A 19,102-nucleotide genomic window follows, 5' to 3' on the forward strand; every position below is an offset into this window, starting at 1 on the left:
AAAAACATTACGTAAGATGGACTTTGACACCCCCACCCGCCCCCTTTATAAGAAATCGTAAGAAAAAATTGACCCCCCCCCCCTTAAAAATCTTACGTAATTTATGGATGGCTCCTTACTATTTACATTAAACAAAAGACTAACATTATACAGATCTGTAATTATGTACTTACCTTAAGGCTACAGCTGTCAAAGTAATGTAGTTTCTGTAAAGACTCAAATCAAAGAGCGACCGAAATTTTCGCCCCTTTGTGAGACCTCATAAATTTACTCCAAATGTGTGACAAAAGATAGTCTATGATGAGACTTGAATCGTCTATAAGTTTTAGCTTGAGGCTGCATTTTGTTTTCAAGTTAAGGTTGATTAAAGTTGTCATTTTTACATGGATTGTTATAGGGTTTTCAAAGTCGCTGATTTAAAATCAAAGGTTCGTTAATCTCTATGACTTCAGATTCTGGGAAAGGTCTTCAGAAACATTTCCCAGAAAGGTTGACGAAATCATTGATTTAAAATCAAAGGTTCGTTAATCTCTATGACTACAGGTCATTTGGACGTCAAAGAATTAATCTTGGATTGTTGGTTTATTATGTTATATGAGCAAGATATATCGCCATTTTGAAGGAAGTATGTAAGTCTCTAATTTCAATTCAGTAGTTGGTTGACCTGTATCACGTCAGATTCAAGCTCAATTGAGGGATTAATAACGAAACCATGAAAAAAAAATGAGTATTAATCACAAATTCCTAATCTATCTTCGAAATTCTTCATTTTTCTGAAGCTTTTCAGTCATTTCATGAAGACCGAAGGGTGATGAAGCAATTCTAATAGCAAATTCGTGCTCAGCGCGAAAAAGTACTTCGGAATACATATGCCACATGTGAAGTACAAGCGATTTTTATTAGCGGTGTAACCTCGTTCCAACAATCCATGTAAAAATGACAACTATAATCAACCGAAACTCGAAAACGAAATGTAGCCTCAAGCTAAAACTTATAGACAATTCAAGTCTCATCATAGACTATCTTTTGGCACAAATTTGGAGTAAATTTACGAGGTCTCACAAAGGGGCGAAAAATTAGGCTTTTTTTCGGTCGCTCTTTGTTTACTCGAATCAGTTAGCAGTTTACATCAGAAACAGCAGCTTTCTTAGATGCAATACATGATATTCTTGCGATTGCGAATGTTTAACAACTTGGTCAAATCGAAATTAGAAGATTACATCAAAGGAGAAGTGATACAGATGTGTGTATACAAAATTTTGATAAAAAAAAAACTTAATTAAAAAAATGTTAAAAAATTATACAATGGCCACCATAAAAATGGATCGTCTAAATACTAAATAAGGGCATTCTAGACATACAAGATTTTTGATTTTGTAGAAAATGACATTTTATGTATCGGCTAAAATAAAAAATATAGGTTTGTACCTAAATTTAATACTACTAGAATTTTGATAATAGTGTACAAAATTAGCAATTATCTTTTTCGTAAAATTGTTACAAACTTTATTATGGGAGTCAATATTTACTCCATTTATTCCAAAAAACTGTACGGAGCTCAAGGTAGAAATAAAAGCCACATCATTAAAAAGCAATTGAAAAAATAAAAGAAAAACCTGTCATATTTCATTTTTCTTTTTAATATTAACTTTATTTCAATCTGCACATTTAGTCAAAATAAATAAAAACTGATTCTGGCCAATAAGTTTTTGAAAAATGTATTATCTTTAATTTTGACTAATTATGTAATTTTCTTCTACATAAAAAAATTGACCAGTACATTTAAATTTGTGAATTTCACTATTTCCCTGACGTTTCCAGATTCATGAAAATTGAACCCGTTTAATTGACTGATTGAGGGTTGTCTCTCTTACTAACATTAAAGCTGCATTAATAGAGTAATCCAATATTCGTAAAGGAAAAGGAAACTAACTGCCTTGTTAAAAGGTGCAGGCTAGAATCTGTATTAAAAATATATTCCATAAATTACAAATATTTACAAATACTGTATTCAGGTAAAATTGATTCCGTTAAAAAGTGGCATTGGCAAGATATATAGGTACAAAAATTATTAATACACTTTATATTAAAAATACACAAATTTACATATAAACACAACTTAATAAATACATACGTATTTAAGTGCAACGTCAAGTTTTCTCCATATTCCTGTGTACAGTCACTGGCACGATGATACAGTTTTTATTTGAAATTTTAGTATACATGGGGGATACTTTGTGCGAGCCATCTCTGGCGGAGATACTGGTATGAATCGAAGTACTGTCGGACATAATATCATCCTCTAACGACTCAACTTCGACAGGAGCCAAAGAAAGATGTTCGGACTCGTCATGAGGCGTCATTGTAGAATAACCGTGATCGGAATCAGCTGCCACTGGGGTTTGTTTGTAAGTACTAGCCATACAATACGGTGAGATTACATTAGGGCTATCTTCCTGCAAAAGCTTATCTCTATAATTACCCAAATCGTGAAAAGTATCGTTGATATTCAAATCACTCATCCTCAGTTGATCCTGGGTGGAAGACAAGTAAAGCCTCTCTGTCAAAGGATTAGTATACGAACGATAACAAATAAATAACAGTATAAATAAAATACACATGGCTATAATCGACCCTAAAATAGGCCCTACGGGAGAATAATCGGAGTCTACTGCGATATTTCCTGTGTACGAAGTTGTCATATCAAAAAAACCGTTAAAACAAGTGTTCACCATCCCACAAAAAGGCTTTCTTAGATAGTTCCCCTCCATATCGTACCTACACCACTCACAACCCACCAATCCCAAACAATCCAAATACAACTTCTGTGACTGACAACTAACAGGAAAGCAAGGTTCTAAATGATTTTCTGTATCGACTGTAAAACTCGTTTCCAAAGACGATTCGTCTATATACCCTGTACAAGGTGGATTATTAGTCATATTTGCATAAACATCTCCACAAACATTATTCTCGTCATCCAAAGGACACTCACAAGGACACTCGCACTCCTTTTGCTCCATGCGGTTACAATTCAAGCACAGTCTATCAACGATACTGCACGGACAAAAAGTCGCGAGAAAATCACAAGAAGCGTTCACAACACCTATAAAAATATTCGTGTGCGGCACCGAGGTTATCCGATAAGTAACGCAGTGCTCTCCAGGGACGAAATTAACCAAAACATCGGTGAAACTGGTGTTTAGTCGGTAATATCGCTGAATGGTATTATCACTGTAATTATTACATAATATTTTCTTAATGAAATGCTTGTGGTTTAATATATCATTGGATACCAATGACTCCTTATGTACTATGTGCTGCTGTTCAACGACGGGCCTCATGCCGTTTACGTCCATTAAGTTGGGGTGGTAAACGATGTATCCTTGATCATCTATCAAGAAACACGTTATCTTTTCGTTTAGACATGTAGGCATGTGACTTAAAAGTAACTTTAACATGTAGCCATATGTAAAATCTATGGCTACGACTACCTGAGATGTAGCATACGCTACAGTAACGATATACCCTGCACCTCCTTTATCTAGATACGGAGGGATAAGAATAACCTTATCTCTGTGTTGTAAGGCTTTGAGAAACCACGGTCTCTTCGTTGGTTGTATTCCTTGTCGGAGAACACTTCCTGGAAACATCTGCAATACGCCAGTGTAAGACGAAGCGTATCGCCGGACGATATACTTCGATAATGGCGAAGAAAGTTGCTTTTTTCTCAGAAAATCTAGAAGATGCGAGAGAGTTGATACTTCATCCCTAACTTCGTCTTTAAGGCCTGGATTGGCTAACAGTCTAGTGTCGTCTTTTATATATGCCAAATAGCCCTGACTAGTTAATCTATCTTGAATCATCCGAGAGGCAGTGAATGGTGATTGGAAACAAGACGTGCTGAGGTATAGAGATGCTACATCTGAAAAAATGAATAAGTGGCTTCGTAAATCTTGTTAATGAGAAGTCAAAAAATAAAAAAAACAAGTAAAATAACTTGATCGAGAAATAGCTTAAATTGAATGCAATGATTCCGCATCCGCATCCTCCACTAGTGGATGATATGGTGTCTTTCGCAATTGAAAGAAGATATTTTAATTTTTTAGGACTTGAGATCAAAATAAAAAAAAAAACAAAACATAGGACCATATATTTAACCTATTTTGTGATGAAATAAAAAAAGTTGGAAAATTTCTCGGCCTCGGTAATAAACATTTTTCTATCATTGCAATTTTTTTGGCAAACTATACGGGATAGACTAATTTTAACACTTTTGAGGGGTTTCTCATAATCTCCAAGATAATAGGGAGAGCAGTAACAACATGCGACTTTTGTAAAAAATTTAACGACAAAAATTGCATCTGAATATATTGATTTGTTTAAAAGATGTAGGGTCTTCTTCACTTTTGACTTATTTTCACAACTTCATTTGTGATTTTTATAAAGAGGTTGTTTTTTATTCAGTATGCAGTGATATACATATTTTTCAAAAAATTCGAACAAATTTTCTTTAAAATTTCATATTTACACATTTTTTGGTACAGGCACCAAAAATTATTTTGTTACGATTCAATTGTTTTATATGTTATATATATACTTTTTTTTCATTAATACATCCACGGCACTCTTAATAAGACAACCTGTACGAAAATTTAATTTCTTTAAGTACAGCATATCGTCCCTCTTATCACGTAGGGGCGTATAATCCAAGAAATAGATATACACATACGCCTCTACGTAATAATAGGGATGAAAGTAGTCCATAACCGACAACAACTAACACTGGTAAAAAAAATAATTTTATAATGCTACAAATTAATTATAAAAATTATATAAAAATAAATATAAATTTTGTGACAAATAGTGAATTGCATTGTCATTTAGTGCGACGCGACAGAACCCAACAGCCTCTAAGAGATTTCTAATATTTTCACTACCTACATAATTATATAGTTATAAATTATTTCTAGACATTTAAAAAATAAATGCAAGTTGCTCATTGTCAAGAAACTGTTGAATTATAAAAATATAAAAATGTACATTTTAAAATAATGTGAAATGAAAAATGTCAAACATCTATTAAATAAATCACGATATATTAAGGTGCAGTTTTCTCTGCTCAATTTCTTTTGAAAATCGATCCTAAAATATCTAAACTATTTTTTGTCTGTTTTCTAAAGTAATACCAGAAAACATTCTTTAATTAATTACACTGTAAAAGGTTTCTTTAAGAATAGATCGCAAATTTTGGCAAGGACGTGAGGTTAATCATTTTTCTCATAACATAAAATTCTTTTCTATATAACAAAGTTAAAAATAGCATAGTTTAAACACAAACTATTTTTAAGAAATTTTAGTTTAGCGTTACATTATTTACATAATTTATCTGACGGAACAGAAAATAGAAAGGTCAATAACACCAACTTACATAAAATTTGAGGCTGATATTTTTTTTTGTATGTTATGAGAGGTGATTCGGATAACTGAAAATACATATTTTGTATCTCCCTCATATCAGATAAAACAAGAAAATCTCTATTTTATAAGCAGAATATAGGGGAAAAAGAATATGGCAATATTTGTACAGGGTGTAACTAAGTGGAGGTCAATTTCTTAGGAGTTATAGTATGTGTTGCCCAAAACAGTAATATAAAAGATTTTTTTTTAAATCAAATAAATTCGTTTTTTAAACCACTTATAAATTTTCGTCTATGCCACCACTGAGCAACACCTCGGCTGTTATGTGTGTGCTTATTAATGTTGCCTCTTGTTACCTTTTTTGAACCTCGTTTTAAACCAACTGTGACAAACGAAGGGCTGAAAGAGGAACCGCAGTGGAACAATTTTATAAAAACAGATGGCTTTGCAACATGTTATTTTGAACAAAAATGCAGACGAAGCATCGAACATTAAAAAACATTTTCAAATGTTTTCAAGAAATATTTTTAACAAATTTTTGAACAAAGTATATTACTGTTTTTAAACACTGCTTAGTTTATCGATCTCAGTATCAATGACCTCTAACTTTGACCTAGTTTAGGAGAACTACATAACAATTTACTTGATGTGATATGACAATACGGCACTAGGTGGGTAAAAATCAAATGACCAATGTTAATTGACAATGGCCTAACATGAAAAAAAACAGACATGAAACAAGGAAGAATATGAAGAAGAATGTGCGAAAATAAAATAAAAAAAAATTAAAGGTAAAAAAATAGTTTTCATAGCGAAGTTTGGAAAACAGTTATCACGTGTTTCTAAATGTCTAAGACAGCCTCCTTATAAATATGACCTCCATTCAATAAAGGCAAGAAAATAGTACTTACCGATTGTTGCCAACAAATTCATGTGACGACACAACTTATAATCCTCTAAATTGTGATACAAGAATTTACTCTTCGAAGAACTCTGATACCATCGGGATTTATAAGATTTATGGAATTTGCCATACTTAGTACTTGTTACAAGACACAAAACATAATAGCTGCTTACTCTACTCCATGTATATTTGACCTAAAAAATTTGGTGGATTTCAGATTTTTTCAAATTTGTGAAAAATTATTGCATCTTTTTGATAATTTGAAATAATATACTTACCAAATCCGAACTGTTATATCTAAACGTATCATGAACTCCCTTTTCCTCAGTGAGAAGCCTTTTCCGCAAAATATGCACATCAGTTACTTTTTCAAATTGTTCTATATCCACAAATAGTATTTGATGGCTATGAGGCACAGGCTTTAAAAATGACGGATGTATAAGAACTTTGCCTTCAAGGTCCATTAGGAAAGCATAGGTGCCATCTTGATTACTTCTGTAGTATGTTATGTCCTCCACTAAATTCTCAAAAAATATATCGGCTCCGAGAAGAAAAAATTGATTTTCCATTAAAACTCCTTTCGTAACTGACACAGTTAATTCTACAAAGCGGTTAACATTAAAAAAATTAACAAAAGATGGTTCATGAATTACCTCCAGTACTAGCATCCCAATTCGGTAAAGAAATATTCTTTTCTGCAACGAACATTAACTCGTGATTGAACACATTATAAAATTGATGAACAGCAAATGGAACGCTTCTTGAATTATTTATTGTTAACATGACTCCAGTACTACGAAATAGACTTGGTTTGTAACTAATGTTGTATTTTTTATAGTTCTGTTCTGCCATGTCTCGTAGGAACTGTGGTTCGTACATTGGCGTAAAATCTAAACATCAAATTAATTTAAAATTTAATTGATAAATATAATTAATTATGTATATAATTATATAATAATCGATTATAAGTAATTAATTGTGATAATTAATTAATTTGATAAAATTAATTTTAGTACCTCAGCCAGTTACAAAAACCTAATTAAATTATTTAAAGGAATAATTATTTATTTTATAAATTTATGATAAATGGTACTTACCGCCAGATATGGCACAAGTGTTAATAACCAAAGAAACATTATGTCTGTCTGTGAATTTGGCAACAGCTTCCAAAACACTTTTCGGCTCCATCAGTGAAGATAATAAACCTCGACTTACGTACAGTATCATGACAGTTTCATTTTTAATTACTTTGGCTTGTCTCAACACAATTTCTAGTCCTTTTTTGATACCCAACAAATGATTTGTAGCACTATTATCTGAGCCAAGAGTGTCGATGTAGTTATTTAATGCCTTCTTGTAGGATGAATCAACATGTTCTAGATGAATTGTGTCATATAGTTCCTTGGTATAGTCGCAGTCGTTTTTAAAGTATGTGTAATTTGAATTAATAGTTATAAGGGCAATGCGATCCTTACTTGTCAAAAATGATATAACTCTTTTGGCTAAAACAAAAAAAAGATTATGTATCAAACGCAATTGTTTCACAGAAAATAATTTACCAAATGTTTTAAGTACATGAAGCTGAGAATGATTTATTGAACCGCCATTGTCTAAAATTAACACTACATTTTTTAACTGATATTTCTTTCTGTGCATGTAATTTTCCCATAATATGGTTTCATCACATTCGTGGCATAAAAAAAATGGGGAATACTCCAAACTGCGAATTTCAAAATCACTGATAATATACTGCCTTTTTATCGCTCCGGATGTTGTTCCAACGCTTCTCTTCATTTTATCTAAAACTAAAATTACACCAAAAATAGAAACGTCCATTAGATCTGACGCTTCAGATAGATGTAAAATAAAAATTGAAGTTTGACTTAAAATTTACACAATTTTATTAGCAAGAAAATAATAACTTAGTTATTTAAGGAAGAAACATATAAAGTAACATTTTTTTCATAGTCTCGAGTGAAAAAATATACTTTACACGTGAGTTGCATTCAATTTTCTACTACTGAAAAATACTGTTATAAATTGAATCATAAACGATTCACGTGTATGTAGTATTCCTTGCAATAGTGTGTAAAAAATAATAAAAATAACAAGCAAGTATTTTTTTTATAGTTCCAAGTGAAAAAAGTATCACATATGAATTGCATTCAATATTTTTTCTACTACCGAAAAAAATATTATACATTGAATTACAAACAAATCATTTTATGCATGAACTTAATATTTTACTTTATACACTAGTGTGTGTATGTGTTGCACACTAGTGTGTGTGTATGTGTTGCATTAAATGCTTTTCCTACTACTGAAAAATATATGTTATACATTGAATTATAAACAATTTATTTTCTGCACTAGTGCCTAATGTATTTTATTTTACATACTAGGGCCTAAATTGAAACAAAATTTATTCAGATTAAAGTCATATACCCATTCTTTAAGAATTTAGCTGTATTAAATTATTAATGAATAATTATCAGTTTGACAGTTTAAAGGGCAGCAAGGTGAACTGTCTACCAGACAAAATGCAACATAAACAATTTATTTTCTGCACTATTCTATAAAATACTTACACTACATATTGGTGCAAAAAAGTAAAATTTGATGTATTGTACCATGTGTGTAAAGTTTATGTATGGTAGTTTTTCACTGTATTATTTAACAAAACTACAATAATTACTTACTGACGTCCCGGGTGACATTACTAGTACAAAGAGGATGTCATACTTCTTTTAATAATGCATAAATGTTAGAATACTTAGTACAAAAACTAACTTAAATTTATTGCAGCAGGGGTAAGTATGCCTTGAAATTTTCCGAGTTATTTTCAGAATATTAAAATATAAACACGATACTTTTTGACTAATTCCTCCATTTTATTTTTCACCTCCATTGATTTATTTTAATAAGAAATTACATTGAAAATGCACAGGACGATACACTTACGAAGAAACACGCCATGGAATTCTTTCTCAACAAATATCGTACAAACTGTAGGTAGGGTACGTTTGTCGCCGCTTACCCAGGACGCCGTGTTATACCTGCCCTGTCAGTCTAGCATGCCAGTGAACCGTACCGGCTTTTTTGCTAAGAGAAGTTGACCGTGCAATTCATTGTCTTTTATGCATGTGTGAGTGAGTTTGATGTTTTACTTAATCGAGTGTACGACATGTATTTTTTTGTGGAAGTAATTAGTATTGTGTATTATGAGCATTGAGAGGCACATGGGTTGACCGCAGATTTAGCCTGTCTCTGCTATTACAATGTGTATTGCCGTTTATTAACATAATATAGATTGCTACTGTTTATTTATTTGATTCTCACCACAAAGTTTCCGATGTCTACTTATTACATAGGTATCAATAAGTAACTATATACTAATAAAGTAAAAATTTAGGAATTTCTATACCATATAAGAATATGTATAATATAAAATATATAAAGTACGTGATTATTAGTGTCATTTATAAGTGACCCAGGTTGTATATGAAGCAAATTGTGCAGTATTAAATCTAACTACTTACCGTATCTGGATCCTAAAGAATGAAGCACTGTTTTATTTCCAATAAAAGTAGTATCCACAACCAACTGACTAGAGTCCTTTCGAAAACAAGGCATCAAAGCAGAAGATAAACTAATGTTTCTCGACTCAACTATATCCTGGATGATATCTAATCCGGAAAATATATCATTTATTTTAGATTCCAATTTGTATAGCATAACTTGGATACTTTTCTGAACATCAACACTACCAGGTAAGTACATAAAATTGTTATATAATTTCTGAAAAAACTCGGGTTAATGTGTAACCGAAACAATGATTATGACATACCAAAATAAAAGGTACCCCTAATTCATTGTTTTTTATTTGTTTTATATCTTCACTAAGATTTCTCGCAACTTCCTTAACATCAAGACCAGAACCACAAGATAAATTAGTAAAAATTAGGAAGATCAAAGTATCGAAGAGGATCTTTTTATATATATCCATTGTGTCGAGATTAATTTCATATTGTACTTAGTATGTAAAGGAGTCCAACAATTTTCACTTTGTCACGAAAACTTAGAACTTAAGTCAAAATTGAAAAAATAAAACTTAACATAAACAAACAAAACATGACATGGCATGGTCACAGAAAAGCACAGAATTTTACTGTCAAGAAAAATAAAAACAGTGCTACCACCATTGCGAATGAGAGGCGTATTCGATTCTCTTAAGGCGAATTTACCCGATGCAATTTGAATGTACATCGAGGATGATTCATTAAAAATAAAACAATTTGAATAACATTTCATCCAAGATAAACAGTTCTGCCTTTTCACTACCGGTTTCACCCTTAGAGCATATACTACTGCTCTAAGGTTTCACTTTAGTTTAGACGAATCATCCTGGATGTATATCCAAATTGCATCGTGTAAATTCGCCTTTAGCATCGAAATATTTATACCATATTTATACCCAAAACGCATATGACACATCACAATACAGGGCGTTTTTGAAAAGGTACCATAAATTAAGGGGCTGATAGAATATCAAAAAATAATACAATTTTTTCTAATAGGCCATGGGTGTTTTGTTTTTGAGGTACAGGGCTCAAAAACTATACTATAAAATTTTAAATGAAATTTTATTTGCAGTAATTGAAGTTAGAGTTTTTAAGGTATATGCCGTATATAAATAAAGATACTGTTGTTGAAATCGTTGAAACAAAGTCAACCAGCTTTTACTTAGTAATATAGATAGTGTGCCCAGAAGAGAATAATGAGCTTTACTTCAAAAAGGTATGATGGATATAAGCAAATTTAGGTCAAGTTACTTTAGTATACGCACATACCGTGTAGGAAAGCGCCAATGGTCTATTACAAGTTACGTGAGAGCAATAAAGTAAGACATAGAAATCCATGCGATAGAGAAGGATGGCTATAATGAAGGCTTCTCTTTGTCACCGCCCGTTTCGCCCTTCCACAAATAAGATCCACTTCTTATTTGTGGAAGGGCGAAATGGGCGTTGACTATGATACGCCTTAATTATAGCCATCCTTCTCTATCGCATGGATTTCTATGTCATACTTTATCGCTCTCACGTAACTTGTGATAGACCATCGGCGCTTTCCTATACGCTACATACAGGATAGCACATGATATATTCATATGGCACATATCCCAGGACATTGACCGTATGTCTTCTCTCTTAACTCAGCCCACATATTAGAGTTTGGTATTTCATGAAATTGATTGAAAATTTAATTTATTTAATTGCAAGTCCATATAACAAATCATTTAGTTTTCAAATTAAATATTTTTGATATTCAAATATCCACCTGCTAATATAATTTCGACTTTTTGACTGACTAACTTTTGATATTCTGATTATTTAAAATATGTCAGAAAAGTATGTCTAATTTAAATATTAATGTAAAATACCTAATTCTTTACAAGAACGTATAAATTTCGGAAATATAAAATTTTATTTATGTGAAAAATTTGTAACAAAAATATTTATACTTAAATAGGTTTGATATAGTGTCATAATATAGGTCCCGAGCAGATTTCAAAAATTCACTGATGTTTCCAATCGGAACCTCGAACCCGATCGATGTACCGAAGGACTTTACGCTGTAGCAGACAACATCAAGAAAGACCGAAGCTATGGGCACAACCGTTGCCAAAGATGCGATGCCATGGATGAAAAATCGCTTTAAGTTCGGATTTCGGGGACCTAAAAAATTATCGAATATTAGTCCAAATTGGGTGGTTCACTATCACTATGAAGAAACCGATATGAGATCAGATTCATGGTACACCTCAGTGGCCAGAAATCGAAAGAGCGGTGAAATTCAAAACCGAAAATGATGCCACACTAAATCGGACTACGTAGCAAAATCACCTGTGGAGCTGCCATATCGAAGTCAACCTGATCCATTGCCACTTCAGTAACTACAACCAGCGTTCGTAACCAGATTAGAAAAAGGATATTCGTAAAAGCCGGAGTTTGTACTCGCTCCAAATTGTATGCATTGTTTATGTCACATTGATGTATTGAACTCATTTATTGTTATTAACCCAAAATAATCAACAAAATATTTCTTCAGTTATATTATCTCTAAAAAATTGCTACATATAGCTCCAAGTTCACATAGTTACTAAAATTACCCGCCTATGTCCGTCTTACCTACGGCAAAGATCATCGAAGGGTACCCAGCTTTTAAGCTGCCATGCACATCAGCATCTAAAGTTACCATACACACACACTCCAACAAGGCGCTGTGCAATATGTCCTTATGCTCCCCGACCTTATAGGCGCTCTACGGAAGCCTCAGACACTAAACTTTAGTCCCTACCCACCATATAAACGCGTGGAATTAGCGTCAAGGAGGGACGCCCGAGCTACCTGGAAATTCCCTTATCGGCGAGCGTCGAACCCTACGGCCAATCGGATTCCACGGCAATATTTACTATACCGTTAAAAATTAAAATTTGTCACCCGGATGCCATGAGCGTAGCAGGAAGGAGGGGGGTGGGGGGGGGGAGGCAGGGATGTGCACGGCCCACCCCAGAAAAAAAGATCTAATATGTATTATCATCTTGGTCATAACGGTCGTTGGACCTTTTTTTTAAATAAAATCAAAACGTGTTGATGATTGCGAGAGCTTTTTTTAGAGGTTTCCCGAGAACTTGCAAATGGGCCCACCCCAAGCAAATATTCTAGATACGCCCATGCCGGATACAGAGGATATCTTTCATAATATTCAGACATCCTCATACTGTCCTGAGGATAGCATATTGTATGTCCCTGGGACATACGGTGATATATCTGGAGGATATCGTAACTTGTAATATTAGATATATATTCCTCAGACGTCATATGGCTAGAGATAGCCCAAACCGTAAATCCCTTGGCCATACGTGTATATCCCATCATCAGATATCTGGAGGATATCCTTGGGACAGGTTTGTGCTATTTTTCTTTTTACGGTTGTATTTGAATTCTAGTATCATCGGCCAAAAAAACCCAATTAATTGTTATAGTATCAATGATTACTATACACAATACTAGTCAAAGCCCCTGTATTTATGGGACACGATAAAGTGTTCTTGCTCAAATAAATATAAGTCCTATGTAATAATTTTAGGATAGGTACATAGTTATGTTGGGTCGTAGTATTTTCTATCCATTAAAAACAAAAACTGCCCCCATGCCCCCCCGAAACGGCGCCCGTGCTCCAAATGTATTCCACCGAAAATGAAAAATTAAAAATTCTGAAATGTTCTCATTATTTTTTTTTTCTATCTGTTTGTTTCCTCCTTATTTATGGGCAATGTAGTCACACAAAACAGTTGTTCTGTTTCTGCGTATGTATCATAGAAAATATAGTAGTACTATATTTTCTATGGTATGATTGGTATGTATCTATTGTTTATTTTACTACTTCAGAAAAAACCAATGCAAACTAGTGTATGGCACGCATTAATCTACTTGCGTAAATGAGGTCAATATCATCGACTTTTAGATCTTATCTGGGATCTGTCCTGCTGAAGCGCCCCATAATACAAGATTTGATCGAAAAATCGTATGTTTGAATATGAAATATGCGCGTGTCTCGTGAATATATGAATGTTTATTTCATTTTCCTAGAAAATTGTTTAATACTGTCTTAAAAATACACTCCTCAGTAAACCTATAAGACAAAGCGAAACAAAGCTGAGAATAATATCTTGAAAACACGTCAATCCCCACTCTAAATTTCAATACATTGCGCATTTTGCACTGTCATTCGTTTTCAATTTTGGCGACTTTACGACTGTAGCACTCAAACCACTGAGTTGTTTTTATGTGTTGTTATAAAAGTGATATACAGTAAAAATTAAGTAAAACTAATGTCCTAAATACCTACTTGTGTGGTGTATGTATTTTGATTGTTGAACCTAACCCAAAAGTTATACTGCCGGTTTAGTGAACTGTCATGTTCTAGGTAGTCATCAGCTGATTATTTATATCTTGTTTTGTATATATACAAAGAACTATATTGGCACATTTTGTTCTAAAAATTAACTTCCAAAATGTGGGTTTTCAGTGTTTCGTGATAATGTTATTGGACAATAAAATAAACAATACATTTAACTTGTATTCTTAGGTTATGTGACATTGACTAAAGGAAAAATAAATAGAAAAATGTTGTCTTTGAAGAAAGTTTATAGGGACGAGTTGTTGCAACTTGCATTAATCCTAAGCATCTTAAGAGTGAACCAGGATTCTTTTTATGAAAATGATTTATATGGAGGTGTTAATAACTTAGATTTTGACAATGGAACCAGTTGGAGGAGTTTAACACCAGCAGTGTTACGATCACACTATGTCAACCCAAAGAGCTTGGACTCGGTCCTACTAAACTATGAAAGAGATTTGTTTGCTGATTTAAATTCCTTAGGTCGATATAACAGGGGAAGCTTTCGACACCCTGACGTAACGGCATATTTACTTAACATCGAACGAAGTGTCCCTTTAAATAGTCCAGAACCATTGCCGGTACCAGCTGTACAACAAAACCAAACTGAAAACGATGACAACGATAATGCCGCTGCTTTGAACCCTGTTGATGTGGGAATAAACTTGTCACAAGAGGTAAGTGAGCCTTTCGATAGCTATACTTCTTGAAAATAGTGAATGTTATAATCTAGAATATGGGGATATGTATACTTTTCACTATAATTGACATATAAATATAAATGTATTTATATCTACATGCATGTACCTAATGGTAACTATTAAATACTACAAGGTAAACCGTAACCATTACTTATAATTAAAACGTAGAGTACTATTTATTACTATAAAGCAGTTCTGTAACCTGTACATTTTATATATTTCATTAGTAGTTTAATGAAAATATACACAAAATTTGTTATTTGTTACCATTATTATTGTTGTAGAACTATTGAAATATGTTGGATATATAACGGCATATAACTTGTTTTGTAAATATAAAATTATAAAACTCAAAATTTCGTGACCATTTATTTCATATCAAATATATGCATTATCGTGTGATTATTTGCAGTTCTAAAGAAAAGTACTTGTTTATATTATCCGAGTGTGGCACTGTGTTGAAAAAAATGTGTATGTAAACAAACTACAGAATTATACCGATCTTTTGTTCTTAAAACTTTCATGTGTCTTATCTGGGAACCTGTACCTAAAAATAGGAAACTTGAACATAAATAAGCTAATTATCCCTTTTGATGTTTCAAAAGCAGAGTTTCGATGACTTAATTGTCAAGGTTGTCTTTATTTAATATTTAAGCCTGTTCAGTAAAATTAGATTTCTTTATTGCTTTCTTCTATTTAGATTTAGTATCTAGTTGCTGATAGTTTTAGATATGTCCATCAATGTAATTAATAACCTGCTGTTGTTTTACGAGTTTGATTAAAATTTTGTACAGAGTAATATAAGTTGAAAAATAAATATATATTGAAATTAATTTTTTTTAAATGTTTTACAAATTTTAGTTGCTCAATTAAGTACATATCAGTTTCACCATATTTTGCAATCATGTCAGTATCTATTACAGCAAATATAAATAATTTTTTATAGATTTTTATATTAATAGATTAATACATTTTTAAATAGATTAACATTAATATTATCTAATGCATAGAAATCATAACTTTTGATTATTTTAAGGCTAATTATCCTCTTTTTGAGGCTATTTGATGCAGTTTTAAGATTTAATCGAAGACAATTTGGAATGTGAAATTTGAGACATATTATGAGTCATCAAATTCAGAATTAGTTCTTAAATAATTTGATTTTGTTTAACCCATTTTTATTATTATTATTTAAATAATAAAAATGAAATGGTTTTAACAACTGAAAACATTTTATATCTTTGAAAGTGATAACCAAATTAAATTATTAGATAATTGACTGATTAATATTTTCTAGATTTGTTGTTTTCTTCAAATTGATTTTTTACCACAGAACTTATCAACTCAGTTTATCTGAACCACGATAGTTATTATATATACTTAGTGGTTGTAAGTAATCAATTTCCTTTTGGTTTATACCTAACATGGAAAGAAGAAGTGTTAAAGAATTGAAGTTAGCAAATACAGTGTTTTTATTAATTATTATGGCTTGTTTAATTTTTTGTTTGTTTTTAGAAATGGATTTTTCTAAAATAGCTAAATGACAAATTTGGGAAATGTAACTAAAATGAAATAAAACGATAATGGTTAGAGATTTGATATTACACAGTAATAATATTAGGTCCATTTGAACTATGATTTTGGAAACATAATTAGATGAAAGTCAGTCACATTTATGGATATTTCATATTCAGTCAATTCATTGTTTTTTATTGTAATTACGAAATCTTATCTTTATGTTTACAGGGTGAAACAATTATCTGTGGCTTCCTAATTTAAACTGTATGCACTTCATTGACAGCTAAAAATATAAAACACCCCTATTTGAATTCCTGTCAAGATACTATAGTGTAGTTATGTGAAGATTAATTCGTAAATAAGATAGTTCGCATTCGCAATATTATTCAAAACAGTGTGATTGTCAAGGAAAACGCAAATTATCACAGTAGACAATTTAAAAAACGTCCCTATGCAATAGAAACCATAATTTAAAAAATGGTGGGAACTTGAATATTGGTCTGAATTTTGGTACCTGCAGAATGTTATTCTGATCAAGCTTCTTTAATGTATATCAATGTAGGCGTTAAATTAAGGGGAAATTAAAAAATGTAATAATATATACAACATGTTCCATTTTGTTCGTGTCGTGTCGTGAACTGTAATCTCTGTATAAGCAAAAAATATTTGAAAATGTGAGAAACTGATTTAGTACAACTTTTGTTGCATAAACTTTTTTGTATTTATGATATTATCAGAACTAAGGCAAAATTCCTCTTCAGTGGGACATATATAAATAAATCATGTACCTGTTGAATAAAAAAAAAATAAGGATACATCCTAATTTTTTAATTATCTTAGTTATTTTAATATTACATAGATATAAATATATCTGATTAACGTACTTTGAAAGAAACACAACATGAGTCATGTCATAACAAGGTAAATCTTACGAAGGAGGACAAGTCTTACTCAATGTCCAAATGGGTGCTGCAAAAAAGCTGCTCGCCAGAGAATTGAACTTGAAGCCAATGCTTTTATATGGCTCACGTCACCCAACCATATAAGCCGATACCTATATTAGGCAGGGTTATTGTTCATGTGAAATGTTTCAATATTTTTTTTTACTGCTAAAGTGCTAATTTTTAACTTTACGTAAAAATAATTGACGTAGGAAATTTCAATTTGATTCATTTTTTAGATTTTTAATTATTAAAAATATTTGAATATATATTTTTTTTGTTATTAGTGGTTTTAAAATCATGTTCGATTTGTCCCATTAAGCCTAGAGTTAGTCACTGCTAGAGTGTATTGTAAATAAATAAAAAATTGAAAAGTATCCAGTGCAATCCTCGATGTAAATTAAGCAAATGAGTCATTTTTAAAAATTATTAATTTTTACGTTTTTTTTATCTATCCGTCTACAGGTGAATTTTGAGAAGTGCGGCTCTTAACAGAGTACTTGTTCACTCTCTCAGTTTTCATTTCAATAAAAAGGTTTCTCTAAAGAATTTTAGTTTTTAATTTTTTTTTACGTATAAAATTAGGTTTTAGTAGTTGAAAATAAGTAAATAAATAAATAAAAGTCGTAGTAGGCATTTCAAAGGGTGTAGAATAGAATATGGTGTTATTAGATTTCCAATCAAAATTTTTTTAATGTTGATTTAGTGAATTTGTTTTTAATTTTTTTAAAACTGCAAATTAATACTCAAACTACGTTAATTCTGAAAATGTTGATGATTTTAAAAATGTACCGATCGCAGCAAGGGTATTGTGACGTACATGGCGCAAAGTGTAAACTCAATATTTATTTTTTTTTAATTATTTGTACGCTCCAAAATATTAAAAATTAAAATTGCAAGAACAAGGGATCAATTAAAAATGAAATCTCGACAAAACTTAATTGCGCATTTTCCAAAAATAGTACCATAATAATATTCAATTTTGGGGCAATTAGAGTTTCGAAATATGCGGGCTTTTAGGATCTATTTAAAAACAAACGTTTGAGTCGAATGGTCATTTTCCTAGCACAAGTTATTAAACGTAAAAATTTTTAAAGAAAGAAGGAAACTTGTTGAAATTTGGTTTTGGTGTACACATTTTGTAAGATGTAATAATTGTCTTTTAAAAATCGCATTTACAAACAAAAGAAAAAGGTATACCTTATATTATAATTAGAATCTAGTTTTGTAGCCAGATACGAATATAAATTAAAAATTAAGAAATTAGATAACGCTATTTTGTTAGATAAAATATATTTGTTTTTGTGAATCAACGCATTTCTATTTCAGAATACAGGGTTGGCCTGCCGACACTGTGATTATTAAGCAGCCACATAAAATTCTAAATTATTTACTGATTCTGTCGTCCCTGACGTGACGCCATTGGTTTATTGGTGAACATATAAACGGTAAGGGCAGGAGGGCACTTTTATGGAGATATTTCTTTGGTGGTTCGTCTAAAAATATGCTTACTTATTTAACTGTCCAATTTTACATGAAAAGTTAGTGTTTAAGAGTTCTGTGTAACACCGGCAACACTGCATAAATGATCTACGTTTTGCGTAAATGCCATAATGAAGTCAGCGGTTCTCAACAAGTTTTCTATTAAAAAATCA

General features: G+C 31.7%; 2 protein-coding genes across 2 annotated transcripts in view; one reads left to right on the forward strand and one right to left on the reverse strand.

The window, feature by feature from the left end:
- Positions 1 to 1,942: 1,942 nt before the first annotated feature.
- On the reverse strand, positions 1,943 to 10,469 carry LOC108916983 (VWFA and cache domain-containing protein 1). Its single transcript, XM_018723372.1, has 8 exons — positions 10,173 to 10,469; positions 9,865 to 10,123; positions 7,885 to 8,130; positions 7,423 to 7,827; positions 6,979 to 7,215; positions 6,604 to 6,926; positions 6,333 to 6,519; positions 1,943 to 3,925 (listed from the first exon to the last, which is right to left on the reverse strand). The coding sequence occupies exons 1-8, from the start codon at positions 10,329 to 10,331 to the stop codon at positions 2,151 to 2,153; spliced, it is 3,591 nt and encodes a 1,196-aa protein (XP_018578888.1). The 5' UTR covers positions 10,332 to 10,469; the 3' UTR covers positions 1,943 to 2,150.
- Positions 10,470 to 14,122: 3,653 nt separating this feature from the next.
- Positions 14,123 to 19,102, forward strand: part of LOC108916920 (segmentation protein cap'n'collar) — a 96,991-nt gene continuing 92,011 nt past the window's right edge. Inside the window, exon 1 of the mRNA XM_018723251.2 lies at positions 14,123 to 14,964. Coding sequence (XP_018578767.1) covers positions 14,515 to 14,964 — 450 coding nt within the window. The 5' untranslated portion in view covers positions 14,123 to 14,514. The remainder of the gene's footprint in view (positions 14,965 to 19,102) is intronic.

Source organism: Anoplophora glabripennis, unplaced genomic scaffold (genome assembly GCF_000390285.2).
Source record: "Anoplophora glabripennis isolate ALB-LARVAE unplaced genomic scaffold, Agla_2.0 scaffold2, whole genome shotgun sequence".
Classification (NCBI taxonomy): Eukaryota; Metazoa; Arthropoda; class Insecta; order Coleoptera; family Cerambycidae; genus Anoplophora; species Anoplophora glabripennis.